This window comes from Blennius ocellaris (genome assembly GCF_963422515.1).
Source record: "Blennius ocellaris genome assembly, chromosome: 12".
Classification (NCBI taxonomy): domain Eukaryota; kingdom Metazoa; phylum Chordata; class Actinopteri; order Blenniiformes; family Blenniidae; genus Blennius; species Blennius ocellaris.
This window is the reverse complement of record NC_137661.1, coordinates 3,641,156-3,666,957: the sequence shown is the minus strand read 5'-3', so window position 1 is coordinate 3,666,957 and position 25,802 is coordinate 3,641,156. Positions and strand designations below refer to the sequence as shown.

At 45.9% G+C, this 25,802-nt stretch overlaps 1 protein-coding gene across 1 annotated transcript in view; it reads right to left on the bottom strand.

Moving 5' to 3' along the window:
• Positions 1-25,802, bottom strand: part of gabrb3 (gamma-aminobutyric acid type A receptor subunit beta3) — a gene marked incomplete at both ends in the record, with an annotated part of 93,615 nt that overhangs the window by 26,162 nt on the left and 41,651 nt on the right. The window contains 3 exons of the mRNA XM_080505922.1: positions 13,663-13,730; positions 14,620-14,711; positions 24,688-24,735. Of these exons, the coding sequence (XP_080362048.1) occupies positions 13,663-13,730; positions 14,620-14,711; positions 24,688-24,735 (208 nt within the window). The remainder of the gene's footprint in view (positions 1-13,662; positions 13,731-14,619; positions 14,712-24,687; positions 24,736-25,802) is intronic.

Below are 25,802 nucleotides of genomic sequence, written 5' to 3'. Positions count from 1 at the left end.
GGACGCTGGCTATTTTAGTTTTGAGATTCTGTTTTCTTCCACTCCAGCAGTCCTTCCTTGCAACCTTAAACATTTTTCTAGCGCCTCAGAAACAAAGCTGCACCTCAGCACTGTCACTGTAAACACAGTATTGCCCCCCCCCCCCCCCCCCCCCCCCCCCCCCTGCTGCCAATGCCGTCTCAATCCAGCGGGGTTCCTCAGGGAAATACTGTATATTGTCGGCCTCTGCTCCCTCCAACAGAGGCTTTTTACTTTGTGTGTCGGACGGAGAAGGTATATTGGGTGCAGCTCTTGGCTCCTCATAAAGTGACTCATGAACAACATGTCACGTACTAAATTGCTAGTTTTGTGCAAAGTCAATCAATTTCACCATTGTGCCGTCTATGGTGGGGGTTGAACAAACCACAAGTTCACCTTCTGGTATATGTTTGTTTGTTTTTAGCGTTCATAAAATTGCAAGATGCCTACAAAGAGTGAAAAGGTTGGAATTCAAACACACGGACGTTTGGGTGTGTTTAAGGAAAGAAAATCTGAATGCAATGTCCTGAACATGTGTAGTTGAAAATGTTGGTCATATGAAGTTAAATCTGTAGCACAGCTGAGTATATAGACTTTCACAATGAAATAGATTCTCATTTACACTCTTGTTTAACTAGCTTGCTGAATAGTACAAAAGAACACATAGACGAGAATATCTTTAGTTTTGGTTTCAGGAACTGAAACAAGCGCTGTGTAAAAGATCACAACAACCAAATTTCATTACATTTCTGGGAGTTGTTAAAAGCTAATATTACTTTTATGACAATCGTTATGGGAACTATTAAGATCCTGAATTCATAATAATAAAAGTCAACCTCATGGTGACACCACAGGGCAAGTTGGATGATGAAATACAACTTGCTCTGTATTTCAGAGCAAGTTGTATTTCAACAACAATATAGGCACTACATACATTAGTGACTCACTAATGTATGTAAAAACTTTCAAGACAATCACTCACATCAGTTACTGATGTTGTTGTGAAGCTGTTTCAGTTTGGACAATCCAACAATCCAACAGGTTGGAATCTGTTTTTCTTTAAAGGGGTTATTTTATGCTAAACTCACTTTCTAACAGTTTTCCAGCAGAACTAATCGTCTCCACACCTGCAAGACGTCCCAGAAGAGAACAAAGTGTGTCCTCTCTCTCCCTGGTGGTTCCAGGTTTTAAAAAGTGTGTTGCTCCAAGCAGCCAATCAGAATCAAACCCTCTATAGTGTCATCGGGGGTTTAGCCAATCACAATCAAGGTAGGCTCCTCCCCTTTGACTCCTCCCACAATCAGGCAGCTCTGCTCTGGCACATGGCGCCACCAGAGGAAGTACTTCCTCCTCTTCCCACGATGGGCATGTGTGGGCGGAGCCAGTCCAGCTCACACAGACACAGCAGATTCTGAATGCAGCTCCTCTGATCCAATATTGTAATGAGGAGAATCAAGGAGGAGCTGGATTTGGGCCAATGAACTCTAATTGGTTTTTGGACCAACGAGACCATGTGAAAGTGTTGAAAAGCTTCATGTGTCGTATGACTCCTTTAACCATCACGGCAAGTTTCCTCAAGGTCTTGAATCATTTTGAGAATTGTCACCAAAGAAATGATTAAATAACTTTGACAGAGTCATTAAATGTCTCCATCAAGTATCTTTGCAAGATTTCCTGAAAAGACTTCCACAAATATCAAAATGCTGTTGACTGATTTACATTTTGTCACTCTGCTATTTTCTCATTGTTGCTTCTTTGGAAATGATGCCAACCATATCAGTCATTTGCACTGTAAAAATGTTGAATGATCCTTTGGATGGCTTTTCTCAGATGTGGAACTGTTGATATGGGAAAATTCACATTTGAAGAGGATAGAAAATCCATATGACAAGCGTTGAATGAAGTACTGCAATGTTTGGATTTAATCGCACTTAACTGTGCCCCAACAACAGAATGTCAGAGTAGCCAGCGACCCACTACAGCACCCAATCATTCATCTTCTGCCTCGTACACTTTTGGTTTGTGGGAATCTGGAGCTTTTCCCAGTGAACCTGGGCTAGAAAGCTGCTTTCAACCTGCACAAGTCAGCAGTTCACCACAGGGCCAAGGCATCAAGGGTCAAAAACACACATTTACAGTAAAGGCCCATTTATAGGCACCAATTCGTCGAACATTTTTGGAGAGGAAGCAAACTGAGAACATGAAAACCTAAAACTGAACCCCCCCCCCCAGGATCAAACCAGTCATCATCTTCTAAAATTCAGAGTGCTGAAATCTGCAGTGTGATTATTCTACACGACTTCTGCAAGTGCGAAGCTACGCAGCATCTCCCAAATGTTAGCATGAGACTGTGAAGCGAGTGTAAAAAACAGGTTTTGTAAATGCCTGCAGTGGTTCTTTGTTGTCTGATTGGGGTGCTGCTGTTTGTTGTCAGACATCTGGAGGCCACAAGAGACAGAAAGCGGCCGGTTCTCAGCACCAGTGAGTAAATGAGGCCCAGTGGGAGGAAGCCACTGTTGTGTCATCTTGGGCTCGGAGAGTCTCAGACACGGCTACTGTGTGCCAGTCAAACACTGTCTACGTCAACGTAACACCAACACATCTGCTGGGAATACAGGAATAGCACACAGACATGCTGGCCCCCTGTGAGAGTGGGCCTCGTCGTCATTCCACAAGACAGTCAACGTTCCCAGCAGGTTTTCAATAGTGTGCTGGACGTGTTTCACAAACCATGCGTTGCATAATTGCAGGCTCTGTATCGTCCCAGAAAGTATTTAACCTGCCATTCACTCCATTATTTTACTCTTCTCACTGTCGTAAAAGAACGGTCAAGTGCTGTTATCTCACAAGTGCAAAGTCATGGAGAACATTTCATCATAATATTAACCGTGCATGAAAGAAGTCTGAAGTAATTATGGCAAATCTTGACAAAAACCTGAACCCATTAAACCCATTACAAGAGAAGAGATTATGACATATTAGATGAGCCACATAAGGCTCTTCAGTTTGGTTTGAATGGATCCGTGAAGTTGATCGACAATCTTAAAACTGGAGTCAATCTGAGTGGGGTTTTTTAAACCTTTACTCATAACTTTTAATTTATTTAGTACAGATTGTTGATTAGTAAATTCTCTAAGGATGATATTGCTGCACTGAATAGGACCAGTCATGAAGGTCAATTAAAGTACAGCCAATTAATGACAGTAGGTTAATTACTACTTAAAGGTGTATGAGATCACTTTTAACACTGTTAATTAACTACCCTATGACTATTTCAGTTGACTGATGCTGTTTCACGTAATGATTATTAAAATAGTTTAAATTAATCTCTCTGATAAACCTTATAAGATGTCAGCACAAGACTGGTTTCATTTTCCACCTGTGCATAAACAGTTTATGTTAAAGTTACAACTGCTATATATATATATATATATATAGATATATATATATAGATATATATATATAATGAGACCAAACCAGAACAAAAGTGGAGAACATCGACCCAGAAATGTCTCGGCTTGTAAAATCGAAACAAAAGTGCCAAAACACACTAAATTGATGTAGCGATAAGAGGAAATGCACACTCTTCGAAGGTTCTCTCCATGTTTTACTAACTTGTTTATTAGATCCATTTATAGGCTAATTTGTTGAAGGTATACATTCCTGATGGTTATTGGAGGCACAGCAGCGCTGTTTGTCCTCTTGTGTTGTATGTGAACTGTTTCACCACGGAAATGGATTTGGATGTTTTAAACATGTTTTAATAGCGATGTAAAAATGACAAAACACACCACATTTGTTGTTGTGCATTGATAAAAAAAACTGATGTTCTCTCCTTTTGGACACTTCTGATCGTAGAAGTCAAACACTACGCAGCTGCAAACGTAACCTTTGAAAGAACTTAATGTCCCATTTATAGCTCAAGTGCAATGGTTGTGCTGCACACAATCTTTACACTCCAGCTCTTGTGCAACACTAAAGGCAGTGTTGTTCCAGTACAGTGTGAAGCTCAGCATATATAAAGGACTACTCTAGTATTTCTCGCTGAGTTCTCCTTACCTTGTGAGCAGCTGGAGCCTGAGGCCTTTCGACACGTCGTGTGGCTGACTTATTAACAAAGGCATTCAATATAAATCTGTGAGAACATCTGTAGTCTGAGTTTTTTAAGGGTAACACTCCCTGCAGGCAGAAGGTGGATAATGTTAAAGTGACAAAATAGATGGGAGTTTTAGCACATGATGGATCGGTCTTTGGGCTGACTCATACTGAGGCTACTGAATAAATGTGTAACAGCACCAGTGGGAGTATCTGCTTCACGGCTTCAGGGTGCTTTATGTGCATGGCCAGGTGCTTCTCTGCAAAGTGCAGGAGCTGCGAAGGAGTGATTCTCTTTAAAGGGGTAAAAACACTTGATTCTTGTTCCTAGAGTGCAGATTGTATAACCTGAGCATCGGGGGGATGGAAAGATTATTAAAAATAACAACAGGATGGAGACGGGTGCAGAGCTGTCTTAATTTTTCAGCTAAAAATAAAGGAATGGAGCCAGTAAAGCGAGAAATATATTAATAATCTTATCTCCCAGACAACAAGATCTGCAGCTCGCCCACACAGGCTATAATGGGCCAATGCCTTGTGTGACTCTGGCTGTTTGAAAGTGTGCAGCCAACACCTTTATGCTCTCCTTTTCTCCGAGGTGGAAACAGCAAGCTTCTCAAGTTCTATGTTCAAGTCATAAAAGGCCAGAGCACAGACCTAGCACTGAAAATTGCTGAATCCTGCTGTGTTTACAATGAGCACGAAGCAAATGTTGTAGCAAACACTGGAAAAACCTCTAATTCAGTCATTAAATTAAACCCGATTCCAGATTCCTTGCTGTGTTGTACGTGTTCATTGAATATGAAACTACAGCCAAAAGCAGTTGAACTAAAACATGGAAGAAAGAAGACAGGAGCCGTCTTCAGACGTCTTGCCATCAAAAGTTTCAGGGCCACATTTCAATATCTCAAGACAAGTCATTAGTACATGCATGAGAGCTACAATAACAAAGCTACAAAGCCTCTTCGGTGTCAACAATACAGCACAGAAGCACAAATCATTAACACTCATTCTGAAGCCCTTTGCTGGAACTTGTTAATATATTATTGCTTGATCATTTCTCATGGCATTTTGTCTATAGTGTGGAAATGCACTCTACATGTTCTGAAAGTGTTGCAACACACTTTATTTCAATGTTTAAAATCTCAAAAAAAATCGTATTTTACAGAAATGATCAAATCATATTATTCTGAGGGGCTGTTCCTAGCATTGCAAACTGCAGATAATTCAGAGAGACACGTGTTTCCCACTCCTCTGGACACCGGGGGAAGCCAGGGAGCTACGCCACTAACAGAATGTCGTTGAAGCGTATTAAAAAGAAAGATGGATGTGCACTGCATTGCAGATCTAATCTGTCTCTTTTCTCCCCACTCCTGTTACAGCCAGACACTAAACTAAGCACCGACGCTGATTTACTAAACACAGTCACCGATCCCATCAACAGATTAAAAGTTCCTACAAATAGCACCTATACATGTCCACATGCAAACGCCCCTGGAACGTAGTCAGCAACTATTGAGTTCTGAATGAAGTGTTTGTGGTCGAAGTCTGAGTCTAAAGCTTCTCTCGTTGAGGGTCTTACAGAAAACATACGTGTCTTCAGCCAAGCTGTACAGTAGATGAATGACAGATCTCATCTTTACGATATTTCCTGAGCTGGAACGACAAGCCGGGTCTCATTTCAAATTCAGGAAGGAAGGATGCAGGGAATTATTGTGGAGAAGCATTTAGATACAGCATTTTTGTTTTAAATGGATTTGCTTATCGTCATCCTCTCAATGTCTCCCCCTGCATTACCTACTGGCCACAAGCTCTTTGTCTTGTCTTGGCTTGTTGTAAGACGATGTTCTCCACTCTTGAATCCCTTGTAATGTGTGGTCAGGCTGTGTGGCGAGACTGAGGTTATTAGATTGCCCAGAGAAATAGGTGGAAGGTCTTCAGAGCCATGACAAATAAGGTGAACTTGACAGGACAAATCAAAAGAACAAAGTGTAAATCCCTATAAATGCAGTAAATCGGCGAGAATGAGGTCTTTCAATATTCTCCTGCTTATCAGCATTTTCCAAATGTTCTATTAACATTCACACTTTTAAGCGACGGTCACGACCCCCCCTGCGTGTTTTTAGTCCGTATGTTTTTTGGGCAGGCCACGGCTGCCTCGTTTTTCTGAAAACGTGGGGAGGGAGTGGCAAGAGCAGGGAGGGAACACGTCACACCTCGCATTAGCAAGGTGTAAGTCCGTGGCCCCGCACGCCACGCCTTGCCGTAAGTGGTTGCTGCATAATACGATGCACAAGTGGTCAGTGAGTCGTAGGTGCTTACATCCTCAGATCTCCGTGCGATTGCCACGATATCCTATGGAGGCCGTACTTATACGTACTGCTCGTGTACATGTTGTAAATGCGTGCAAGTGTGATGAACAAGTTTTTCCACCCGATGTCGCGGCTGCTGTTGCCTCCAGATGCTGCCCATTCCGCCACAGAGAATCCAGCAGGGTTGCCAGATATGACTTAATGTTTCCAGCCCAAATAATGTGCAAACCACACTTCAATAAAAAACTAGCCCAAATTTCAGCCTGTGAACACACAAATAAAGGAAATAAACAGTTAAAAGGTAAGAGAATTTGGCTCCCCAATTAGGGGAGACCTGCCGTATCTGGCAACCCCTGGCTGCAGAGCAGCTTCAAGCAGCCCGGGGTCCGTGCGCTGTGCTCACATTGGCTGCACAGGGGTGAATCCAACCCCAACGCAGCGAAAGTTCCTCATGCAGGAAAAGTGCTCCAAATCCGTACGGAGGCGGTACTCACCAAGTACTGATCCACAAATGTTGTGCACGTTTTTGAACGCAGACAGAATGCACTTGCGAGTACGGCGGGTTGTGACCGTCGCTTTACAAGCCCCTTATTTATTATTTCAGCGGAAGTCTTATTTCCTCTAAAGCCCACATCGATGAAGCAAAGCAGTGAATTGGTGTTTAAAAAGTGAAACGTGAAAGTGGGGAAGATCATTGTTGATTGTTGTCTCGAGTGTATAATGTCTTGATTTTTATAAATGATTCACAAAGCGGTGCTTGTGATCTGATTGAGGAACTTAACCCGGAGTTTTATGCTACCATGTCGAAAAACAAGCAATGTGTTCGTTTCTGCAGGTTTTTAAACAGACAGGGGATCGGCAAGGCAACCAAAAGGTCATTGATCCTTGAGAAACTCCAAACCGTTGTAACCCCGAGTGTGTTTCTGTGTCTTAGAAACTATTTAGTGTCTCTTTGTGATTATGTTGTGCCCCTTTTTTCCACATCATCTCATGTCAGTGTTTCCTACTTCTTGGTCATATATGTGTAATAAATGGTTCAAAGCAGTGGTACGGGTCCCTTCAGTAACCACAGGTGTGTTTAGGAACAACACACAATAACCCCATTAGAGCATGACCTACAATTGTCACATGTTGGCACAATTAACTGGACATGTACATTTGTACTTGCATGTACTTCATAATGTGCTTTTAAAGTTACTAATAAAGTGCTGTTACATTCACCTGAGACCAGCAGAATAATTCAGAGAGCAGCCTAATTAAACTGAGAACAGATTGTACTTAAACTTTAGATTTTTGGAGATTAATATATTAACTGTCAGCACTGAGTGAATCAATCTAACGATCAATCCACTGAGTCGCTGTCAAAATGAATATTCCTTCGCTGAACAGGAGCTTAGTGAAATAGCAACAGACCTGCTCTTCACTGAAGACAACAGCTTCTGGTCGAGTTCTTATTGACACAAGTTGGAGGAAAGAATGTTTTCAGGAGCAAAGCACAATTTGAATATTTACCATAGTGAATGTGTAACTGACTTCACAATACTAACTGTTTTTACCACTTTACTGCCAACAGTTAGATAGCGCAACACAATGTGCACTGGTAACACTGGTATTGTTCTGCTTTTGCCTATAACTGATCTGCCATGTGAGGTTTAGATAGTCTGTCTGAATGCCAGCATCTGTGATTATATTTGGTTTGATTTCTTGCTCTTGATGCCACAATAAGATGAAGGGAAAATAGGATGGATTTAAAGACGAATCCCGAATAATTTCCTGATCCACAACTGTCTGAACTTTACAGTTGGTACATGGAAAGCACTGCTGGATTTTAACCCTTTATAGGACACTTATTGATATCACTGGTGTTTTAAACCCAAGGTGTGATTAGAGGGTATTTTAAAAGTGCTGCAGACAAAAACACTCTTCTGTATCATTTTTTGAGATAATGAAGTCTGTAAAGACTATGAAGACAGCATTAAACATATCTTAAAAATCATCTATGTTGGAAACATTTCTCAATGGATTTCTGTAGAAGATAAGCAAGGCACTATAGATAAACTCCATCCTATTTATGATATTAGGGTTTAAACTGCCCTATAGATGGCTCGCTCAGAGCTTTGGTGTGTATTTGCAAATGACATACTATTACTTTGGTAATTACTACGGTTCTGTTCATTACCTACATGGCCAGAATCTCTAGGCACCGCCAGGGGCCGGAGGGGGTCCGGTTTGGGGACCACAGAATCTCATCTCTGCTTTTTGCAGATGATGTGGTTCTGTTGGCTCCATCAAACCTGGACCTTCAGTGTGCACTGACACGGTTCGCAGCCGAGTGTGAAGCAGCTGGGATGAAGATCAGCACCTCTAAATCCGAGGCCATGGTTCTCCACCAGAACAAGATGTCTTGCCCCCTCCAGGTCGGTGGAGTGCCCTTGTCCCAAGTGGAGGAGTTCAAGTATCTCAGGGTCTTGTTCACGAGTGGGGGGAAGATGGAGCGTGAGATCGACAGGATGATCGGTGCAGCGTCTGCAGTTATGTGGTCGTTGTATCGGTCCGTCGTGGTGAAGAAGGAGCTGAACCAAAAGACGACGCTCTCGATTTACCGGTCGATCTTCGTTCTTCCCCTCACCTATGGTCATGAACTATGGGTCATGACCGAAAGAACGAGATCCTGGATACAAGCGGCTGAAATGAGCTTCCTCCGTAGGGTGGCTGGGCGTACCCTTAGAGATAGGGTGAGGGGCTCAGTCACCCTTAGAGATAGGGTGAGGAGGTCAGTCACCCTTAGAGATAGGGTGAGGAGCTCAGTCACCTTAGAGATAGGGTGAGGAGCTCAGTCACCCTTAGAGATAGGGTGAGGAGCTCAGTCACCCTTAGAGATAGGGGGAGGAGCTCAGTCACCCTTAGAGATAGGGGGAGGAGCTCAGTCACCCTTAGAGATAGGGTGAGGAGATCAGTCACCCTTAGAGATAGGGGGAGGAGCTCAGTCACCCTTAGAGATAGGGTGAGGAGCTCAGTCACCAGGGAGGAGCTTGGAGTAGAGCCGCTGCTCCTCCACATCCAGAGGAGCAGATGAGGAGGTTCAGGCACCTGTTTCCGATGCCCCCCGGACGCCTCCCCAGGGAGGTGTTCCATCATGTCCCTCTGGTAGGAGGCCTCAGGGCAGCAGATAAGAGGCAGAAAATGGATGGATGGATAATATTACTTGTACTACATATATAATTGTATGCTTCCCAACTCCACATGTTTAAGATGTATGTATCTATCAATGAATTCCTCTGACTGGGTCGGTGAGTAACATTATTTACTCATTGATTTCATGACCCCCATCAATTTACAACTAAACATTTGGAGGAAGAGAAAAACATCTACGTTGTGAAACGTGGGAAAGGATTAATGTAATGTGTTTCACTTTGCAACATTAGTACTTATTTCAGTGTTTAGAGGATTTTCATCATGGCTTCATCTGCAGTCCTGCGATGCTCCAATGTACAAAATGTGAGAAGCTACAAATAAAAGGCCTGTTCTGAGGGGGATTTTAATGCAGTTTGAACAGAAAGAAACTGTTTTGTTGTTTAGGATGCCAGAAAAACTCACAGTGTTTCAGCGGCCATGGCTGCTCTGAATCAGCCTGAGCAAAGGGATCTACAGCCCTGGGCATTTACAAAAATGAGAACTGTGACACAAGGTCACTTTGCCTCCCAAGTCATAGAGTCCAAACAGTCTGACCCTGTATTCCCGGTTGTCTAATAGGGTGCACTCCATCAGACTGGTAAGGATCTGGCCCCCCCCCCAAAAAAAATCACCTGTTGCTACAAACCCATCATGGAGACAGCCGCCTATCAGTGGCCAAGCATTTTTAACACATGCTCAATCACCACTGGAAAAACTTGTTTTCTCAGTACCTTCCATTTTTCTCCAACCCTGGAGGAAGAGATGTGTGCTTTCTATCCTCATCTGTATGTCTGCAGGTATTAATATAGAGTCTGATGCACATTGGAAGTCAAGCAATTCCACATTGCACGGCCAAGCAGATAGAAACTAGTTAAAAGTGGACAAGCTGACATTGCATTTGACCATATAGGTGCTGGAATCCATTGATTGGATTGCAGATTTTCTCAGCCTGTGAGGCTATGTAATATATATATATATATATATTTACCAGGTCTGCATTTAAAAAGGGACATAAATAGTAGGCAAGTCCACTATAGCCGCCATAAGGTTGGTGGGCTAACAATACATACAGCGATTCATCACACTTCACACAGTAAGAGCAATGTTAGGGTTGAAACATTTGTCAGCGAACGTTTTTTTTGTCAATTTCTTGAGTGTCGTGAAATTCTATAGTGTATGTCTTTGATCCATGAGTCTTTTTTAGTTAGAGCTTTGGTTGCAATACACTGAAAAAATGTAATGTTGGACCAACTTAAATAACTCCTTCAATTGGTAACACCTAAAGAATTGAGTTCTTCAAACTTAAGTTAATGACTTAAGTTTGAAGAACTCAATTCAGTCAGGTGTTATCAATCGAAGCAATTAGTTAAGTTGGTCCAAGTAGTAAATAGTTATAATCAGCTAAATATAATCGCCTAAAGGTGAGAAATGTCAGGTTCACATTCTTCTATAATTGTGTAACGGGTGTCAGTGGGGAGTGAAGGTAATCTATAGTTGTCGTCAGGAACTCAGAGCTTTGTGTTTGTTATTTTATCCAACAATCGCCAAGTGGCTGTTTCTTCTTTTGTGTGGCTGAAGAAAAGTAAGATGTTATGATAAATCTTGACACCATCATGTAGGACAAAGCAGTTTTATATAAACTGGACAAGAATATTTGAACATCTTTAATTTGACATAGTTTCCCATTCCATTTTTCTAAAATATACTGAAGCATAGAGAAAATATGTCAAATGTAGGCTTTATTTCCTATAGTGTACAAGACTGGGCATAAAGGAAAAATGTACCAGTTGAATGATCCACTTTATGGATTTTGAATTGACGGCCTTCAATGTATTCTGATTCTTGGTTTCTTGCGAGCCAGTTACTGACACTGTGTTACTCCCCTTTTTCTTTCAGCCTAAAGAACCTTATAGCTGTTCTTTAAACTACACATATTGCTGCACACAAATATATGCTAATAATGTTTTTTTCATCATGAGGTCGATAACTATCAACAATCCTAATTCTTGACTGTGCAGCAGATCAAACCACCAAATTACTGCTGACATGGGAAAGAGAAAAGAGTGATTTTCAAGAGTTATTTCCATTAGCACATCATTTAATCAACCAAAATAATACGATCAGCAACATATGACATGCATAAAAGTACTTTGATTTATCCTTTCTTCAAAATCTATCAATGAAATAACTTGACACTGAAGAAAAAAAAACAATCCTCAGCCATTTCTGCACTTTGCTTCAGAGTACATTGGGGATTTATGTGCTTGTCGTAACCACACTCATAAACATTGGAAATCAAAGCCAACTCAATTCCAAAAGAGGAATGTCAGTGTTAAAGGAGTGAGGGCTCAGCCCCGCTGTGAAGAGAGGCATTCAAATGCACTGTGGGTACATTTCATCACACACACTTGTCAGGCCAGAGTGTCGGGGCTACTTCCTCACTGAGCCACGTGACCGGCCATCGAGCAGCGTCAGCACTTTAGGCTGTTGATAGATGGCACACACACATTCAACTCTGCCCGCCTCGGCACACATGCACACAGCCGGCCGGACAGCTTTTCTTTCTAATTTGAACAGAGACACTGTGGCAAGTGACCAGATTCAGTGGTCCCACGGCCAGGAGGCCAGTGCTGCAGCCAGTGAGCCAGGAGGAGCAGCCACACACACCACAGAGGAACCTCTCAACCCCGCTTTGGAACACCAATGGACGAAATCTGGGCTAAAACACATGATGCTTAATGTTTTTCCAAATCAGAGCTGTGAGCTGTGATGCTTCACATTCTGAATATGAATTCTGGTTTGTAAATATCCAGTGACAAGATATCTTAACAAGCCTTTTGGTGAGAACTAACACAAAGAGGTTGACATTGATCTGGAAAAAAAAAAACAGAAAAACCCTCACAGTTGTCACTTATCTCCTCTTGTAGACAATTCAATTTGATTTGTGTATTATTGGACATGTGCATAGTGCGTTGCTATTGTGTAGCAGCATTGACTTGAACAGATGTAGACGATGAATGCTTTCCAGCTTTAATTACTTTAGTCATCCGGGATTAAAAAAAAAGAGTCTGGTGTTTCTTTAAATCAATAAAGATAACATGTGAAATAACGCGAACACATATTCACAGTGTCTGTGGTAGAACAAACAATATCTTGGTCTAGTTTTGTTTCAGCATGGCGAAGGCTTTTTATTCTCTGTGCAATAGTTTTACTGAAGACACATGCACCTTGACGCCATATTCAATGAGATGAGCTACTGGCAGATTCTGCTAGAACATGATCAAGTAATTGCAACCTTGTAGAGCAAAGGAGTCAAACATACAACCTGGGACCATTAAGAAAGGTGCAATCAAGCCCACAGGATGAAATGACAAGGATGCACTAACAGTATGTATGGTTCATTAAACAAGGACTGCAGTGTTGTAGTAAAAGAAGTGGAAATAAAAGCACTGAGACCCAGATGACAGGTCAGTAAAAGTTAGTTCTCTCATTGACAAAGTCCTGCTAAAACCAGATTGTTAAAACATCCCTGCTGAAGGCAAATGGTGTTTTCTGCACCAACAACCAGCTCAACTGTGGTATTATAATGAAATTACACTTTTTTTTTTTTTAAACTCAACTTTTTCAACTTCCATATATAGATATTATATAAAATGTTAACTTTTTCATTAAGCCATTGAGCACATTTGCAATTAAAAAAATAGGAAAATATGATTTTCAGTATGTGCTACTAAAGGATATTATGATCCCAGTTTTACTGGTGGAACGCTCATGATAAAGTTCATCTAGACACAATAAAGTTTGATGCCCTTGTTCTGGAAGGTTCTGCAGGAAGCCTACTGTGCTTATAACAACTTCATGGATACAGTTCAATGACTCATTGGTAATGGTAGAAATGTCTGGTACTATAGCTGCTGCCGTGATGGTTTCTATTGTAGTGACAAGTCTATTGGTAATGAGCGTCTCTTCACACCAATGGTTTGATTTCTCACTTTTCCAACAAAGAAATGTTTGTTTTTCTCCTTGAAAGTAGTGAATATTAAGAACATAATAAGAAACTCACCATGTTGACCTCTGACACCATGTCGATGCTTGCCACGTCAATACTCATGCCGACAGCAACCGGTGGACCTGCAGACCAACCAGAGGCAACCAGGTGTCGAATTCGGTGAGTCATAAAACCATTCAGTCCGTTAATAAAATGATTCGGTCCGATTCAGTCCAGTCATAAAACGATTCAGTCCAGTCAAACGATTCAGTCCGATTCAGTCCAGTAATAAAACGATTCGGTCCAATTCAGTCCAGTCATAAAACGATTCCGTCCAGTCATAAAACGATTCAGTCCAGTCATACAACGATTCGGTCCAGTCATAAAACGATTCAGTCCAGTCATACAACGATTCAGTCCAGTCATAAAACGATTCAGTCCAGTCATAAAACGATTCAGTCCAGTCATACAACGATTCAGTCCAGTCATAAAACGATTCAGTCCGATTCAGTCCAGTCATAAAACGATTCAGTCCAGTCATAAAACGATTCAGTCCAGTCAAACGATTCAGTCCGATTCAGTCCAGTAATAAAATGATTCGGTCCGATTCAGTCCAGTCATAAAACGATTCAGTCCAGTCATAAAACGATTCAGTCCAGTCAAACGATTCAGTCCGATTCAGTCCAGTAATAAACCGATTCGGTCCAATTCAGTCCAGTCATAAAACGATTCAGTTCCAGTCATAAAACGATTCGGTCCAGTCATAAAACGATTCGGTCCGATTCAGTCCAGTCATAAAACGATTCGGTCCAGTCATAAAACGATTCGGTCCAGTCATAAAACGATTCAGTCCGATTCAGTCCAGTCATAAAACGATTCAGTCCGATTCAGTCCAGTCATAAAACGATTCAGTCCGATTCAGTCCAGTCATAAAACGATTCAGACCGATTCAGTCCAGTCACAAAACGATTCAGTCCAGTCATAAAACGATTCGGTCCAGTAATAACACGTTGGAACAGAGTTGCGTCATACCTCCGAAGTCCGGCCGGAGACGGATGTCGTAGCCCGTCAACAGTTTGTCCACCGTGTCTTTGACGAACGACATGTTCCCCGGTTCGTTGACGCTGAAACAGAGACACCAGAGCAGGTGTGAGGGTGTCCTCCGAGCCGGGACCGGAGGACACCAGAGCAGATGTGAGGGTGTCCTCCGAGCCGGGACCGGAGGACACCTGGGACCGGAGGACAACAGAGCGGGTGTGAGGGTGTCCTCCGAGCCGGGACCGGACGCCGGCTCACCTCTGGCCGCAGCACAGCACCGCCACGAGCAGCGGCAGGGAGAGGACGTCACGGAGCCCCGCGGTGCGCGTCCCCCACATCAGTGCAGCCTGGCGGGAGAAGCGCGGTCCCTCCGGGTGAGCCGCCCCCCGAGCGGCGGCCGCCTGCGCTCCGACATGCTCCAGGGGCTGCGGGAGCCTCTGCTGCGGGTTACGGCCACGTGTCGCCGCGCGCGATGCGACAGCGGAGCCGTGCAGCCTCACGCGGGGTGCCCCGCATCATCCCCGGTCCTCCTCCGGGAGAGGAGGCGTCACGCCCCCGCGTCCCCCCGGGGTCTCACAGCAGGGTGTCCCACAGGTCCACGGTCACTCCGTGAACTGTCTCTGCAGCACCGCCAGGTTGGAGGGAATCAGGTGGTGACAGTCACTGTGTGCAGTTGTACTGAAGACGATGTCCTCACGTCAGTTGTACTGAAGACGATGTCCTCACGTCAGTTGTACTTTAGACGATGTCCTCACGTCACTTGTACTGAAGACGATGTCCTCACGTCAGTTGTATTAAAGAGGATGTCCTCACGTCAGTTGTACTGAAGACGATGTCCTCACGTCAGTTGTATTAAAGATGATGTCCTCACGTCAGTTGTACTGAAGAGGATGTCCTCACATCAGTTGTATTAAAGACGATGTCCTCACATCAGTTGTACTGAAGACGATGTCCTCACGTCAGTTGTACTGAAGACGATGTCCTCACGTCAGTTGTATTAAAGAGGATGTCCTCACATCAGTTGTACTGAAGACGATGTCCTCACGTCAGTTGTACTGAAGACGATGTCCTCACGTCAGTTGTATTAAAGAGGATGTCCTCACATCAGTTGTACTGAAGACGATGTCCTCACATCAGTTGTACTGAAGACGATGTCCTCACATCAGTTGTATTAAAGACGATGTCCTCACATCAGTTGTACTGAAGACGATGTCCTCACGTCAGTTGTATTAAAGAGGATGTCCTCACATCAGTTGTACTGAAGACGATGTCCTCACATCAGTTGTACTGAAGACGATGTCCTCACGTCAGTTGTATTAAAGAGGATGTCCTCACATCAGTTGTACTGAAGACGATGTCCTCACATCAGTTGTGCTGAAGACGATGTCCTCACGTCAGTTGTATTAAAGAGGATGTCCTCACATCAGTTGTACTGAAGACGATGTCCTCAGTCAGTTGTACTGAAGATGATGTCCTCACATCAGTTGTATTAAAGAGGATGTCCTCACATCAGTTGTACTGAAGACATCTCCTCACGTCAGTTGTACTGAAGACGATGTCCTCACGTCAGTTGTATTAAAGAGGATGTCCTCACATCAGTTGTACTGAAGACGATGTCCTCACATCAGTTGTACTGAAGACGATGTCCTCACGTCAGTTGTACTGAAGATGATGTCCTCACGTCAGTTGTATTAAAGAGGATGTCCTCACATCAGTTGTACTGAAGACGATGTCCTCACGTCAGTTGTATTAAAGAGGATGTACTCACATCAGTTGTACTGAAGACGATGTTCTCACGTCAGTTGTACTGAAGACGATGTCCTCACGTCAGAGCAGTGCAGGTTTTGGACCGGAGGGGACAGGGTTCTGCTACGGAGGGGGGCTTCCTGGGAAACTTGAACCAGTGTGGGACAAGTCCTCCACAGAGGACTGAGGCTGACAACTTGTTCAGGGAGGAGTTTTCCCATTTTGTTTCTTTTTGAGGAAATATATCCTGTACAATGTACTTTTACATGTTGTTATTTCTAATTGATATTTCATATATTGTTCATATACATCCTGGACACACCACCAACCCAACCCAACCCCAATCCTAAAGACGACTTCATAATGATATATATATATATATATATCTATATCTATCTCTCTATATATATATATAGATATAGATATAGATATAGATATAGATATAGATATAGATATCTAGATAGATGATAGATAGATAGATAGATAGATGATAGATAGATTGATGATAGATAGATAGATGATAGATAGATAGATAGACAGATAGATGATAGATAGATAGATAGATAGATGATAGATAGATAGATAGATATATAGATAGATAGATAGATAGATGATAGATAGATAGATAGATTGATGATAGATAGATAGATTGTGTTTTAAATAGATTTAAATACATTTGTGTGTCAAATTCACTTTTAAATCCTTCAAATAAATAATGCTGAAATAAACATGTATTGGACGAGTTCGAGACCACTATATGGTGTAGACCACTATACGGTGTAGACCACTATATGGTGTAGACCACTATACGGTGTAGAGACTATATGGTGTAGAGACTATATGGTGTAGACCACTATATGATGTAGACCACTATATGGTGTAGAGACTATATGGTGTAGAGACTATATGGTGTAGACCACTATATGATGTAGACCACTATATGGTGTAGACCACTATATGGTGTAGAGACTAAATGGTGTAGAACACTTTATGGTGTGGACCACTATATGGTCTAGACCACTGTATGGTGTAGAGACTATATGGTGTAGACCACTTTATGGTGTAGAGACTATATGGTGTAGAGACTATATGGTGTAGACCACTATATGGTGTAGACCACTTTATGGTGTAGAGACTATATGGTGTAGAGACTATATGGTGTAGACCACTATATGGTGTAGAGACTATATGGTGTAGACCACTTTATGGTGTAGACCACTATATGGTGTAGAGACTAAATGGTGTAGAACACTTTATGGTGTGGACCACTATATGGTCTAGACCACTGTATGGTGTAGAGACTATATGGTGTAGACCACTTTATGGTGTAGAGACTATATGGTTCAGACTACTATATGGTGTAGACCACTATATGGTGTAGACCACTTTATGGTGTAAAATACTCTATGGCGAAGAGACTATATGGTGCAGACCACTGTATGGTGTAGACCACTACATGGTGTAGACCACTATATGGTGTAGATACGTAATGGTGTAGACCACTACATGGTGTAGAGACTATATGGTGTAGACCACTATATGGTGTAGACCCCTTTATGGCGTAGAGTCTATATGGTGTAGACCACTACATGGTGTAGACCACCACATGGTGTACAGTAGACCATATAGTGTAGACCAGGCCTCAAAGTCTGCGGTTTTGCAGGTTATATCTCCCCCAGCTTCAGCACACCTCTAATTTGACGTAGCCGGGGTGTAGTTCAGGAGGAGGTGATGGAGGCCGGGGTGTAGTTCAGGAGGAGGTGATGGAAACCAGGGTGTAGCTCAGGAGGAGGTGATGGAGGCCAGGGTGTAGCTCTGGAGGAGGTGATGGAGGTGTTGCTCAGGAGGAGGTGATGGAGGCCAGGGTGTAGTTCAGGAGGAGGTGATGGAGGCCAGGGTGTAGCTCAGGAGGAGGTGATGGAGACCAGGGTGTAGTTCAGGAGAAGGTGATGGAGACCAGGGTGTAGCTCTGGAGGAGGTGATGGAGGCCAGGGTGTAGTTCAGGAGGAGGTGATGAAGGTGTAGCTCAGGAGGAGGTGATGGAGGTGTAGTTCAGGAGGAGGTGATGAAGGTGTAGCTCAGGAGGAGGTGATGGAGGTGTAGCACAGGGGGTGACGGTGCAGGTTGTTTGGACGAGCAGAGTAAAGTGGAGAACTGGAGGAAAACCAGAACATGAAAAGTTGGTCCAGAAAGGTCCTGATTTGGAGCAGGACCTTTTCTGCATGGAACTGGGACCTTGTGACCTTGTGACCTTGTGGCCTTGTGACCTTGTGACCCTGTGGCCTTGTGGCCTTGTGGCCTTGTGACCTTGTGGCCTTGTGACCTTGTGGCCTTGTGACCTTGTGACCTTGTGACCTTGTGGCCGTGAGGCGAGAGGCTGTGGACGGTGTGGATTCAGGACGTGGGGAGTTGAACATGTATCATCAGGTCACATCAGGTCTACAGTCTTTATCCTGTCGTCTCCACGGTAACTGAGATGGACCAATCACGTCTTCTTGACCACTGATGCTGGCGTCTCGTCTTCACATTGTCTGAATCGGTGCCGTAGTTGCTGGTTGATGGTCAATATTCCCCCAAGTCTCCAAGGCTCTGGAACACTGCCCCACTCTTCTTCTTTCAAAATGTCTTCAACGACCACTGAACAGTGTGAAATGTCACAGTGTAATTGTGTTTCTTCCCTTTTCTGTGTGGAGCCTGACTGGAGCCTGGTACTGCTGTGACGTCACAGCAAGATGGAGGACGCTGAGAACCTCCATCCACACTTCATTTCACTCCATTTTACATGTTTACACTTGCAGATGTTGGCAGTATGGCAAAAACGTTTCAGAATAATAAATACTTTGATTTTGTGTTGCTTTTTTTCAAAATGTTTTGGTGTCATAGGCACTTGGACACCTATTTAATTTCCTCTCTGCCATGTCAGAAAGACGTGAGAAGGGAAAAGGCTGTGGTGTCAGTACAGCTCAGCTCATTCTGCCTCACACCAACACTTTACGGACTGTAAAGTGGAGAATGGCTTGAGCGAAGCATAAAAATTGTTGAAGTTGCAGAAGTGACGGGTCAGGAAACAAGCTTGCAGAGGAAACAAGGGGAAAAATAAGCTCCTGAATGACGGCGTCAGGTGAATATTAATAACATACGTGGAAACATATGACCTGTTTACACAACAATGCTTTCAAGTCAAAACGCAGTAGCTGAAAACAACATATTGAGAGGTGGCGCTTTTTGAAAATGCTGCAATGCCATTTTCAAGTAAACTGGCGAAAACGCAAATTTCTGGAGACATGTCGGCTCCTCCTCGTGGAGACATGTCGGCTCCTCCTCGTGGAGACATGTCGGCTCCCCTCGTGGAGACATGTCGGCTCCTCCTCGTGGAGACATGTCGGCTCCTCCTCGTGGAGACATGTCGGCTCGTGGAGACATGTCGGCTCCTCCTCGAGGAGACATGTCGGCTCGTGGAGACATGTCGGCTCCTCCTTGTGGAGACATGTCGGCTCCTCCTCGTGGAGACATGTCGGCTCCTCCTCGTGGAGACATGTCGGCTCGTGGAGACATGTCGGCTCCTCCTCGTGGAGACATGTCCGCTCCTCCTCGTGGAGACATGTCGGCTCCTCCTCGTGGAGACATGTCGGCTCGTGGAGACATGTCGGCTCCTCCTTGTGGAGACATGTCGGCTCCCCTCGTGGAGACATGTCGGCCCCTCCTCGTGGAGACATGTCGGCTCCTCCTCGTGGAGACATGTCGGCTCGTGGAGACATGTCGGCTCCTCCTCGTGGAGGCATGTTGGCTCCTCCTCGTGGAGACATGTCGGCTCCCCTCGTGGAGACATGTCGGCTCCTCCTCGTGGAGACATGTCGGCTCGTGGAGACATGTCGGCTCCTCCTCGTGGAGACATGTCGGCTCCCCTCGTGGAGACATGTCGGCTCCTCCTCGTGGAGACATGTCGGCTCCTCCTTGTGGAGACATGTCGACTCCTCCTCGTGGAGACATGTCCGCTCCTCCTCGTGGAGACATGTCGGCTCCTCCTCGTGGAGACATGTTGGCTCCCCTCGTGGAGACATGTTGGCTCGTGGAGACATGTTGGCTCCTCCTCGTGGAGACATGTTGGCTCCCCTCGTGGAGACATGTCGGCTCGTGGAGACATGTCGGCTCCTCCTCGTGGAGACATGTCGGCTCCCCTCGTGGAGACATGTCGGCTCCTCCTCGTGGAGACATGTCGGCTCGTGGAGACATGTCAGCTCCTCCTCGTGGAGACATGTCGGCTCCTCCTCGTGGAGACATCTCCGCTCCTCCTCGTGGAGACATGTCGGCTCCCCTCGTGGAGACATGTCGGCTCCTCCTCGTGGAGACATGTCCGCTCCTCCTCGTGGAGACATGTCGGCTCGTGGAGACATGTCGGCTCCGCCTCGTGGAGACATGTCGGCTCCTCCTCGTGGAGACATGTCCGCTCCTCCTCGTGGAGACATGTCGGCTCCTCCTCGTGGAGACATGTCCGCTCCTCCTCGTGGAGACATGTCCGCTCCCCTCGTGGAGACATGTCGGCTCCTCCTCGTGGAGACATGTCGGCTCGTGGAGACATGTCGGCTCCTCCTTGTGGAGACATGTCGGCTCCTCCTCGTGGAGACATGTCGGCTCCCCTCGTGGAGACATGTCGGCTCCTCCTCGTGGAGACATGTCGGCTCCTCCTCGTGGAGACATGTCGGCTCGTGGAGACATGTCGGCTCCTCCTCGTGGAGACATGTCCGCTCCTCCTTGTGGAGACATGTCGGCTCCTCCTCGTGGAGACATGTCGGCTCCGCCTCGTGGAGACATGTCGGCTCCTCCTCGTGGAGACATGTCCGCTCCTCCTCGTGGAGACATGTCGGCTCCTCCTCGTGGAGACATGTCCGCTCCTCCTCGTGGAGACATGTCGGCTCCCCTCGTGGAGACATGTCGGCTCCTCCTCGTGGAGACATGTCGGCTCGTGGAGACATGTCGGCTCCTCCTTGTGGAGACATGTCGGCTCCTCCTCGTGGAGACATGTCGGCTCCCCTCGTGGAGACATGTCGGCTCCTCCTCGTGGAGACATGTCGGCTCCTCCTCGTGGAGACATGTCGGCTCGTGGAGACATGTCGGCTCCTCCTCGTGGAGACATGTCGGCTCCTCCTCGTGGAGACATGTCGGCTCGTGGAGACATGTCGGCTCCTCCTTGTGGAGACATGTCGGCTCCCCTCGTGGAGACATGTCGGCCCCTCCTCGTGGAGACATGTCGGCTCCTCCTCGTGGAGACATGTCGGCTCGTGGAGACATGTCGGCTCCTCCTCGTGGAGACATGTCGGCTCGTGGAGACATGTCGACTCTGCCTCGTGGAGACATGTCGGCTCCTCCTCGTGGAGGCATGTTGGCTCCTCCTCGTGGAGACATGTCGGCTCCCCTCGTGGAGACATGTCGGCTCCTCCTCGTGGAGACATGTCGGCTCGTGGAGACATGTCGGCTCCTCCTCGTGGAGACATGTCGGCTCCTCCTTGTGGAGACATGTCGACTCCTCCTCGTGGAGACATGTCCGCTCCTCCTCGTGGAGACATGTCGGCTCCCCTCGTGGAGACATGTCGACTCCTCCTCGTGGAGACATGTCGGCTCGTGGAGACATGTCGGCTCCTCCTCGTGGAGACATGTCGGCTCCTCCTCGTGGAGACATCTCCGCTCCTCCTCGTGGAGACATGTCGGCTCCCCTCGTGGAGACATGTCGGCTCCTCCTCGTGGAGACATGTCCGCTCCTCCTCGTGGAGACATGTCGGCTCGTGGAGACATGTCGGCTCCTCCTCGTGGAGACATGTCGGCTCCCCTCGTGGAGACATGTCGGCTCCTCCTCGTGGAGACATGTCGGCTCCTCCTCGTGGAGACATGTCGACTCCTCCTCGTGGAGACATGTCCGCTCCTCCTCGTGGAGACATGTCGGCTCCCCTCGTGGAGACATGTCGGCTCGTGGAGACATGTCGACTCTGCCTCGTGGAGACATGTTGGCTCCCCTCGTGGAGACATGTCGGCTCGTGGAGACATGTCGGCTCCTCCTCGTGGAGACATGTCGGCTCCCCTCGTGGAGACATGTCGGCTCCTCCTCGTGGAGACATGTCGGCTCGTGGAGACATGTCGGCTCCTCCTCGTGGAGACATGTCGGCTCCTCCTCGTGGAGACATCTCCGCTCCTCCTCGTGGAGACATGTCGGCTCCCCTCGTGGAGACATGTCGGCTCCTCCTCGTGGAGACATGTCCGCTCCTCCTCGTGGAGACATGTCGGCTCGTGGAGACATGTCGGCTCCTCCTCGTGGAGACATGTCCGCTCCTCCTCGTGGAGACATGTCGGCTCCGCCTCGTGGAGACATGTCGGCTCCTCCTCGTGGAGACATGTCCGCTCCTCCTCGTGGAGACATGTCGGCTCCGCCTCGTGGAGACATGTCCGCTCCTCCTCGTGGAGACATGTCGGCTCGTGGAGACATGTCGACTCCTCCTCGTGGAGACATGTCGGCTCCTCCTCGTGGAGACATGTCCGCTCCTCCTCGTGGAGACATGTCGGCTCGTGGAGACATGTCGGCTCCTCCTCGTGGAGACATGTCCGCTCCTCCTCGTGGAGACATGTCGGCTCCGCCTCGTGGAGACATGTCGGCTCCTCCTCGTGGAGACATGTCCGCTCCTCCTCGTGGAGACATGTCGGCTCCGCCTCGTGGAGACATGTCCGCTCCTCCTCGTGGAGACATGTCGGCTCGTGGAGACATGTCGACTCCTCCTCGTGGAGACATGTCCGCTCCTCCTCGTGGAGACATGTCGGCTCGTGGAGACATGTTGACTCTGCCTCGTGGAGACATGTCGGCTCTGCCTCGTGGAGACATGTCGGCTCCTCCTCGTGGAGACATGTCCGCTCCCCTCGTGGAGACATGTCGGCTCCTCCTCGTGGAGACATGTCCGCTCCTCCTCGTGGAGACATGTCGGCTCCGCCTCGTGGAGACATGTCGGCTCGTGGAGACATGTTGACTCTGCCTCGTGGAGACATGTCGGCTCTGCCTCGTGGAGACATGTCGGCTCCTCCTCGTGGAGACATGTCCGCTCCCCTCGTGGAGACATGTCGGCTCCTCCTCGTGGAGACATGTCCGCTCCTCCTCGTGGAGACATGTCGGCTCCGCCTCGTGGAGACATGTCCGCTCCTCCTCGTGGAGACATGTCGGCTCCGCCTCGTGGAGACATGTCCGCTCCTCCTCGTGGAGACAGCGGAGGTGGTGCATTACAGCGTTGACCATCAATACTTGGTCATCTGCCCATACGAATGTCAACGTATTCACCATTCTTAATGTTCTCTGCATGTGTTTGTGGTTCCATTACAAAAACAAACACTGGCCCTGCAGGAGAACTGCTGCCGCGTAACGTGGAACTTTTCCTGACACAAGACCACAAAAGCCAATGTGTGTTTTCATAGATTATAAATGTATTTACTTGAAAACAAAGCAGGCACACTCAGGATACAACAAGTTAGCGCAGAAGGAGTCGGCAGCCATGAAGTACTTCCAGCGCAGTGGATCTTCATGCAGTTTGTGAAAGAGAAGGGCTCTTTCACAAACTGCATGAAGATCCAGTTAGGTGTCATGAATGTTCACTGGACAGACTGCAATGTTTCTGTGAATGTGTCAATTAAAAAAAAACAAAAAAACAACTACACTGTTTTTAAATTACATTTAATATAATTGTTTTAAAATCACTAGTTTGTGGGAACAAGAAATCTCCTGGTGAACAGATTTGATGATGTCATGCTCTGGACAGAAATAGGAAAGTGTCCATTGCTTTCACTAAATGACTCCTGTTATGATTAGAGTGGGCGTGTCCGGTCACACTTCACCCTACGGCCACATCAGAGATGATGATATCTTATTTTATTTTATGTTTAATACTTTAATACTTTATATCATGTTATTTAGTTTACTTTATATGTAGATTGCTTATTATTTACACTTTGGAAACACTACAGTCAATCAGTCTAATATGAGGACCCGCTTGTCTCCAACAACACGGTTCATTTCCTTGGTTCTCCCCCACGTTCAATGTTTGACTGAACATTCCCTGCCTGGACTCTCTGACCTCTCTTTCTGTTTGCTCTGCCTCCACAAACCAGTTCCATCGTGCTGCAGGGGCGGACCTCCACTCCTCCCAGGTTTCTTCTATTTATTAAAGCCATCCACTCAGGTTTTTGTGCCATGTTTGAGAAAACGGAGAAGTCAGCGTCTCCTAACATATACAGCATATTTCCTCCTTTTTGTGTTGTGGAGAGCATGAGGGAAGGAGCGATTCTCACCTTGTATCGTAGATGGCGTACAGCTTTTTGTTTCCATCGACAGCATTCCTGTGAACACAGTCAAGCAAAGGCATTACTTTCTTTGCGTGTACAATGCTGACTCTAACTGCGTCTGAGTCGTTCCTACCAGCGATGAGTATCTGAGTCTGCTTTTTATTGCTCACTATGAAGGGTTTCACCTTGAGTTTAGAGTTATACAGTTTTTGCTCGAAATAAAAAAATCAAGACTCTGACTTAAATGAGGCACAAAATGCAGAAAAAATATAAGGTTGCATATGTGGAAGATCAGCCACTCAAACACAATACTGATAAGTGATAAGTATGTTGATGTGTGAATTTTCGAACAAAATAAGAAAAATATAACTTTAATAGGTAAAACACCTGTTGACCTCAGTGCAGGGAAAACATTCTTCAAGGTCTCTCTTTAAAACATATCCACACGTCCTATAAGTTCTGAATTCATGCTACTCCACGAAAAGTCTAAGAAGAATATTAAAGGGGTTATTTTATGCTAAACTCACTTTCTAACAGTTCTCCAGCAGTACTAATCGTCTCCACACCTGCAAGACGTCCCAGAAGAGAACAAAGAGTGTCCTCTCTCTCCCTGGTTGCTCCAGGTTTTAAAAAGTGTGTTGCTGCAAGCAGCCATCAGAATCAAACCTCTATAGTGTCATCGGGGTTCAGTCAATCACAATCAAGGTAGGCTCCTCCCCTTTGACTCCTCCCACAATCAGCCAGCTCTGCTCTGGCACATGGCACCACCAGAGGAAGTACTTCCTCCTCTTCCCAAAATGGGCGTGTGTGGGCGGAGCCAGTCCAGCTCACACAGACACAGCAGATTCTGAATGCAGCTCCTCTGATCCAATATTCTAATGGAGGAGAGTCAAGGAGAAGCTGGATTTGGGGCAATAACTTTAAATACAATATTTCTGGACCAACAATTCAATTCGATTTTCAATTCAACTTTATTTATACAGCACCAAAATACAACACAGTCATTTCTAGGTGCTTTTAACAGAGAAAGAGAAAAACCCAACTTATCCACATGAGCAGCAGGTTTATTTGTCACTGTGGAAAGAAAAAGTCTCTTTAACAGGAAGAACCTTTGTAGAAAC